Consider the following 8,676-nt stretch of genomic DNA (forward strand, 5'->3'; position numbering starts at 1 on the left):
CAAAAGGAATAATCCACTGAAAAACTTCAGTTCACACCACAGAAGCACGCATTCACGAATGGCCTACCGTGCGTCCTGATCTGCCACCCATAGAGCAATTCTGGGATGACGAATACTTCCACAGCAGCCTCCAGCCTGAAACTTCGATTAACTGACACAGCAAACGTTCTATTCGTGATAAGAGATTCCTGAACAATATGTTTGCAGGCTTTTTTGGATCAGTCCGTATATAAAAATTATGAGTAGTAATGGTTCATGGCGAACTAAACCCAAAATTACTGTTAATTATTGAGATAATGAGTTAACAATTCGCAACGTCAGAAATCAGAGGATGGTGTGAAAATAGTGTACAAATGAAATTCTAATTCCTTCGTAAATTTGTTATTAAACAAAGTCAGCGCTGTTCCATGTACTGTCCTTACGAAAGAAGAAATTTCATAATTCAAGTAATAAACTTTTTAATCATTTGCTTTCACTGATTGTCGAGTATTTATCGGATATTGCGCTCTTTCGTCTAATCCTATCTTTTGGCTCAAGGTTTCTTACCAAGTCTCCAAAGACATTTCCAGCAGTGAGATAGGCCGCCGATATGGATAATCGCACTTTCTGAAGTACACACTAAAAAGCTGTCCTTGCCTGCAGCAGTTTGGGCGATAAGATTCGGACGCGCCGTATAAGAGGAGGTGGGTGAGTTCACTTGCGGCACTTGTCGAGAGGCACCCAGAGTAGAAGCCACTGTAACCATGAAGGCAGCCCTCGTCCTGCTGATCGCTGGTATGTTTCTTGTGGCGTACTGCACGCCGCTCGCTGCTGCAGACGATGTGGAGGAAGTGGTGGATGAATCAGCCGAAAACAGAGACGCTGATGACGACGACGCCGACAGCTCAGCAGAAGACGACGTCGACGGTAGCGATGGTGGGGACGCTGGGAGTGTGGAGAACAGGCTGGTAGGCAAAGGTAAATACCAGTTGAGGCGGGTGGGAAGCGCCCGGACCTTACTACCGCAGCAGTCACATCATCAGGATTTGGTCCAGTTCGAGGACCCGTCTTTGTGTAATTTCATGTAGATTTAAACCCCTAGTTGATAACGTAAATTATTTCTACGCTTTGAAGGTGTAAGACATTTGCCTGCAGAAGAGACACGCTATTCAAAGAACTTATTACAATGATGCCATTACTGCGTTCATTAAATATACTCCTACATTCAACCATAGTGACCTTTAACATTGGTGTTGGGCATCATTAAAACATTTACACTTGCTAAATACGGATTCTGATTAGGGCCCCACTGATTTATGTCCATGCCACAGGATGGCTTAACAATATATTGTCTAAATAATACATTTGTATCCGCCTTCTATACAGATGCTACAAAATTTGTAATATGAATTTCTACACCGATGAGACTTGCTGAATACGATATAATAGTAATAGGAATTCACAATGCAGAAAGTACTGCATCAGTGGTAATGGGGAAAAACATGTACACTAGATGGCCACCGAGTAAGATCACATGTATTTTCTTCATCTGCTAAAAGAATTTATTTTCTTTGTTTTGTATACTTGCTGTAGTGTCCGTTCTTGTCAAACAACTAAATATTAGCGTCCCACCAGAGCTTCTTCTCGGAAAAGCTTGTTCATTAACTGAAGTCCCGATCATCGCGAAGTAACACGAAATCTTCGTGACATAAACACAAAAGGTTCTATTCAAGTTTTCTTGGCAGTGCAATATTCTCTTAAAAAAGAAAGCTACTAGTTTCATCAGTGTCTATTGTCTCAATAAAAGTGTAATTAAACGGTTCTAAATCGTATTTAACTAACACATTTCGTATTGTTTACTAGTTAGATAGACGCGATCTAAGCCTAAATTTTAAGAGTTACAAACGTCTTAAAACCCGACCGAACACGCCTGATATCGCAAATTCTCTAAAAGCAAAGTATTTACAAATTCATTCTTCTGTCTTTGTATCTCTCAATCAGTACAAAGAGAACAACCACCGCACATAAGGTATCTGCGTCTTTTTTTGTTTACACACTGCCAATCTCGCGTCCTTGACAAATTTAAAACATTCCCAAATCTTAATTATTCATTTGGAACTTACCATGAGTGAGAAACGTGGGAGTTGTTATAGGGTAGTGAGTAGAGGGATTTGTTGCCAATCTTGTAGGAAATATTTTCACTGGGGGGCATGCAGTGGAGAGAATGTTGGCAGAAGAGGCTCTTACCTCGATCTGCAGAGTATGCAGTAGGTACACTTTGATTGGGGAACAGGAAAGGATAATCTATGCCCTTCAGGTACAGTTGGAGGAAGCAAGGAAGGAACTCATAAGGATCAAGGGAGAAAAGGGGGAGGAGGGTGGTTGTGAACTGGCAGCTGGTAGGAGGAGAGGAAGAAAGAGAACGCTGTCTGACAGTTTTATCCTCAACGGAAAAAACAGGTATCTATCATTGCCAGAGTTGAGAAGAACCTCAGGTAGAACAAGGAGCAGGGACTGTGCAGCACACTTCAACTGAAGCCAAGAAGCCTAGGAATGTACAAAGTCTTTGGGAGAAGAAAGTGCTGCTGCTAAGTAGTAGCCATGGGCAGAATGTAGGCCCTCATTACAGGAAAGATTAGGTCAGTGTACCAGGCCACCAGTATCTCCAAGCCAAATACAGGGCTAAGTCATGTCTATAGATGACCTAGGGTCTTTATGTAAGGACTTTACAAAAGAGGACCATGTAGTGATAGTGGGGGGGGGGGGGGGGGGCACGAAACAGTTTGGACAGGGATGAGGCATATGACATAGGTGTTGACCTGGACAAGATAGCTACCCTTACTGATGGCACCAACGTACACTTTGTTGAGCTGTTCTGGCGTCATGATCGACCACACTTTGATGGAGCTGTGAGGCGAATCAATGTGCGGTTAGGGATGGCTCTGAGGACAGCCAATTTTGCTCATGTTTCTCCCATGCCGTTGGGACTGTCAACAGCTGGGGTTTCACTAGGCATGGCCTACACCTAAACGGGACTGGGAAGGGAAGATGGGTACTGCTGATTCATGAAAGTATAGGGGATGGATCTCAGGCCACACATGGTCAACTACCTGTTGTCATAGGTAGAAAAAGTAGGTCTTTTTTAGTACAGATCCAGACAACAGGTTCCCCTGCCTAAAGAATACCTCCAGCAGTTCAAAAAATACTGAAACAATCACTCACAAAACAAATTTTCCAGAGTTTAACACTTCTAATATCACATATACCAGATGTTACAAAGAAAAACCACTGGAAAGAGTAACATGGGGCATTTCACATCACAACATGCAATCAATAAAAAATAAAATATAACTATTAGAAAGAGAGCTCCAATCTTTGAACTGTACAGTAGTTTGTATTACTCAGCACTGGTGTAGACACACAGAAATCCAACATGTAGTATTATCATTGTATGAAAAGGCAAAGTATTATTGCAGAACTAGTTCAAGGGGTGGAGGATCATGCATTTATATCACAAAAGGAACACAGTTCAAATAAAGACATGGCCTCAGTACAGTAAGTGAAGACAAACACTTTGAAATACCAGCTACTGAATTAACAGGAATTTATATCACCAAGAAATTAATCATTTCGTGTGTGTATAGCTCTCCCAATGGTAGTGTGGACACTTTTTTCAATAAAATGACAGAAGTTCTACATAAAGTCTCAAGTACGAAGGTCAACATAATTCTGTGTGGGGACATTAACATCAACACTAATATCATAAATGAATCTAACAGCACCTTCATAGAGATCCTTCAAAGCTTTGACATGTCCTTATTGGTCAATAGTGCAACAAGTGTTACTACAATGACTGCATCAGTAATTGACCATGTGGCCACAAATATGGACAGGAAAAAAAGGTGATGTAGCTGTAAAAGATCTCGGACTATCAGACCATCTCTGTCAAATAACAACAGTAAAATCAGGCATCGAATCATTATCTAAACTACAAGCTACAAACGACTTCCATCACAAATCAAAATAAAAGATTTTTCAAAAGAACTAGAATAAAAAGCTGGGATAAAGTGTATAAGGAATCCAATGTGAGTATGAAAGTCTCTAAATTCACAACATTGTTTAAACTCAACATTGAAAAGGCATTTCCAAAAGTATGCTTGTCTGTATCAATATCTGACAAACACAGATGGATAACAGCAGGTATTAAAAAGTCCTCCCAAACACCACAGTTCCATGAAAAAAAATTTACAATGATCCAGAATTCTCAAACCTCTATCATACAAAAAGATCTACAGGAAGGTGCTGATTGTTGCAAAAAAGGCATTTAATGTCAAGATAATATATAATGTAGAGAATAAAAGCAAAGCAGTCTGGGATGTTATAAAAAAGGAAATGGGGGAGGCAAACAAACGGAGAATAACATACTGCTAAGGGAGGGGGATAAGGTAATAAATGATCCATAACACTTAGCAAACTATGTAAACGAGCATTTTTACAGTATGGCAGAGAGTTTACTGCAAAAATTCCCCCCACAAAATATAACACCTGTAAATAATGTTGCACTAAATAAATGATGGTACTTCCAAGCACAGAGAATGAAGTCAATAAAACTGTTCAAAAAGTAAAAAATTAAAAGCCAGTGGGTATAGATGAAGTAGCAATGTGTGTACTAAAACAGTGCATGAGATTATACAAGGCATCTTAAAAACTGTAATAAGTGAATCCTTCACATCAGGGACATTTCCAAAGCAGTTAAAAGAGGCAAGAGTTGTACCTTTGCTTAAGAAAGGTAATGCAGAAGACATAGAAAATTAATGGCCCATTTCCCTTCTGTCAGCCTTCTCAGAACTAACAGAAGTAATTATGAAAGACAGAGTAATGAATTACCTGAATAACTACACTCTTTTAAGCGACTCACCGTTTGATTTACAGAGTGGCAAAAATATGGAGTTAGCAGAATTAGAATTTACAAAAGTTGTACTTGATGCTCTTGATAAAGATGAGTGTGTCGTAGGAATGTTTTTGGATCTTTCTAAGGATTTTATACAGTCGACCACAAGATTATATTAAGTAAATTAGAAGCATTAGGAATAAGAGGGTAACTATTGACTGGTTTCGATCATACCTAACAGATAGGGTACAAAGAGTAGAGATAACACATACTTTAAATAGATCTAAACATTTAGTAAGACACTTATCAGAATGAGAATAAATTGATATAGGAGTTCCACAAGGTAGCATATTAGGACCAATACTGTTCTTGATATACATCAATGACTTTTCCAGTAGTGTTATTCATGGTGAAAAAATTCTCTTTGCCAATGACAGCAATATTATAGTCACTGAGAAAACAAGAGAACTCCTTGCTGAGAAAGCAAATGAAACTCTCAAGGAAGTTTATGACTGGTCAATAAGCAATAAAGTGACATTGAACATAAATAAAACTAATGCCAAGAATTTCAGTTTGAAGAGAAAACATGAATATGTTCAATTAAATGTAGGTGGCACCTCTATAGACTATGTAACAAGCGCAAAATTTCTAGGAATGATTAGTGATTCTCAGTTGAAGTGGTATGAACACACAAAGGTACATTCAAACAGAATGTCATCAGCATGTTATGCCCTTAGAATCCTATCATCAGTATGTAATATGCATTGTCTTTTAGTTACATATTATTCATACGTACACTCAATTCTTATCTATGGAATTCCTTTTTGGGGCAAAAATGCAAAAAATGTGAAGACAATTTTCGAACTCCAGAAAAGACCCCTAAGAATAATAACCAAAAATACTAGTCGATTTCATTGTAAGGGTCTGTTCAAAACCCTGGGGATTATAACTGCTCCATGTGAATACATCTACCAGTCAGTTGTACACATCAAAAATAACATTGGTAATTACTGCACAAACAGCTCTGTCCATGACCATGCAACAAGAGATAGACTCAATTTACATTTAACAAGAAAAAATAAACATAAAACTCAAAACAGCATTTTCTACCAAGGAATAAAATTGCACAATAAATTACTAAAAGAGATTAAAGAAATTGCAAAAATACACTTATTTAAAAAGTCAGCTAAAAAGTACCTGTTATGCAATGCATGTTATACATTGAAGGATTACTTAGCTGAAACAAAGTAAGTGTTTGATAAAAAAGCTATACAAATAAATAATAATAATAATGATTGTAAAACATCGACCATTCTACATAACATCTTCATTTTATGTCTTTTTCCTTCTTTTTTCGTTTCTAGAAATACTTACTGCAAGCTATGCATTGCACTATGTTAACACCTCTTCCTCTTTCTGAGCTCAACATGTCATTCATTGTGGAGGGATGCTGATTCAGTTTTTCAGGATAGCAAATGGGAAGCTGTGGTACAAAAAATGGCCCAGAGATGAGCAGTGTCTGTGTATGTGTGTGTGTGTGTGTGTGTGTAGTGAATGAAGTGTTATGAAACAATGTGTGTATAGTGTGTGCAATGACTGATAGGGAGATATGACTGAAGTGTGGCATTACATTATTTAATAAGTAATTTGTAAGAAAGTGTTGTATACCAGGAGTAAATCTAAAGATTGTCCCTAACTAGAAGTCTGTAAATATATGTGTATACGAACTAGCTTGTTTTAAATTGATCTAAACTTGTAAATACTTTGACATGTCCTACATCCCTGTAAAATGAGATTTATGGATGAATAAAGCTACTACTACTACTACTACAACTACTACTAACAGTTACATACTGCTGATTCTGTAATGAGAACCAGTATTGCTATGTTTGTATCCAGTAGATACAACATTATTAATATACTAACAAACATGCCAACATTGCGCACAGAACCTGATGTCTCTTTTTCTGTCGGTAGTTTGTATTATGTTATATACAATACTGGTTTACTCAAGAAACAGTAACCAGACAAGTTACTTGATTCCAAGTGCAATGACACAAGAGCTCTATTAAATAGTTGTCACTGTTGTACCCAAATGTGAAAGACTGCATATTGTTTATCAAACAAATTTTTAATTGAGAATACCAGGAAAAACGTTTGTGATACTGTCGATTCGCAATAGTGTTCAACCTGAAATATAATTTTTGTGTTATCTATCTATGTTTCTAATACACACTAATGCTATAAGCCTCGCAAAATAGAATGCAGTTATAGATGTAGGATGTAGAACTACAAATACTAAGTAATAATTATAAGAGTTTTCTAATTTGATAAACGTTTCGTGATTTGCGCTACACAAAATATACTTTCCTCAGGTAGCCATTTGATCACATGTCATTTAATCTTTCATACAGATACGAAGAAAAGTTTCTGCAGTTTCTCTTTCTGATAGAGCAATACATCTGGCTTCAGAATACAGTTATTGCAAACTTACTGAAAAACGGTTATAATGTGAATTATATAATTTGAAGATACAAAGTAGTGTTCAGTGTGTTTCATACTCTGCTTATCTATGATATTGTGAATTTTGAAACACTGTTAACGAAGGTAATAGCTCATAGGTTGCATGGTTATGTGAGAAAAGCACTAAAAGTGCTTTCAAAAATCATAATACAGGCAGTATGTAATTGCATATGTTAAACATCTGCAACAGATCAACAACTTTTAGGTATCATCACAGGTACATACAACTTATCTGTGTGTGATTGCCATCACAAATACCTGTATCAGGTAAGTATGGCGTACAAGATCGACTTAAATTAAATTGTATATAACTCGGCTCATCACAACAAGCAGTTAATACTTAGAGCAGTTCTCTTGGAGAATAGGACAGCAATAATTCCATAGAAAGTAAGTCAGAGAACCAGCTGTGTGTCTTCTAAGTACTTCAGTATGTTAACTGAGTATAAAATGCAGACTTAGTGATTAATTAAAGTATTGTTAATATGACTACTGATGTTTTTTGGTGAGACATGAATGTGAGCAGACATCACTGAAACGTCATGAATGTTGTTTCCTGTTGAGCAGGTGCTCACGCCCGGGCTGGCCATGCCAAGCATGCGCGGGCAGGCAGCCGACACGCAGCAGGCAGAGCTGCAGTCAGGCCCCACGCCAGGTCAGGCGCTGCCCGCAGAGCCGCCCACAGCAAGTAGTCGCCGCTGCTGAGGAGACGCTACACTGTGGAGGCGCAGTCTGGTGCTGCTCACATTGTCCTGTACCCTGCGCTCATGTGTATAAAATAAAGTAGCAGTGCATTTTGCAGTAAATAAATGTCTTTATTACTCAGTGGCCTATAAATGTAAGCTCTAGCACATACATAGGTGGTAAGCAAGTATGGAAAATGATTGCGAAAGATCCAAATTTTTTGAAAATGCTTCAGTGGTCGATTGTAAATGATATTTTCAGTGATGCAACATAAAATCACCATAACCCATTTATGTATGAATATTGCACATTGATGTAAATTCCATTTGCATTTTTCCTTAGGAAATGACGGTGTGCACTATACAGCACTAGGGCTCTTGCATCAAAGTGTTCAGATGCAAGAAAAGCAATGTTATGTGTTCTTAGTTGGTATAAAGCTTCCAAAACTGTTTACATAATCGCAGGAAAGTCCTTCGACATCCCATTTGACGATGGGACGAAAATTTTAATTTTAGTCTCCAACAGTTGTGAGCCTCATACTCATCTTTGAATTGATTACATGAGAATATGTTTCTTCAGTATAATTCCATGAAAATATCCAC

General features: G+C 37.8%; 1 protein-coding gene across 1 annotated transcript; it reads left to right on the plus strand.

Moving 5' to 3' along the window:
* Nucleotides 1-719: 719 nt before the first annotated feature.
* On the plus strand, nt 720-8,183 carry LOC126412685 (uncharacterized). The gene is made up of 2 exons (XM_050082394.1): nt 720-957; nt 7,958-8,183. Exons 1-2 carry the CDS (start codon nt 744-746, stop codon nt 8,080-8,082), a joined length of 339 nt encoding a protein of 112 aa, XP_049938351.1. The 5' UTR covers nt 720-743; the 3' UTR covers nt 8,083-8,183.
* Nucleotides 8,184-8,676: the final 493 nt, after the last annotated feature.

The sequence above is a fragment of the Schistocerca serialis genome, chromosome 7 (assembly GCF_023864345.2).
Source record: "Schistocerca serialis cubense isolate TAMUIC-IGC-003099 chromosome 7, iqSchSeri2.2, whole genome shotgun sequence".
Taxonomy (NCBI): domain Eukaryota; kingdom Metazoa; phylum Arthropoda; class Insecta; order Orthoptera; family Acrididae; genus Schistocerca; species Schistocerca serialis.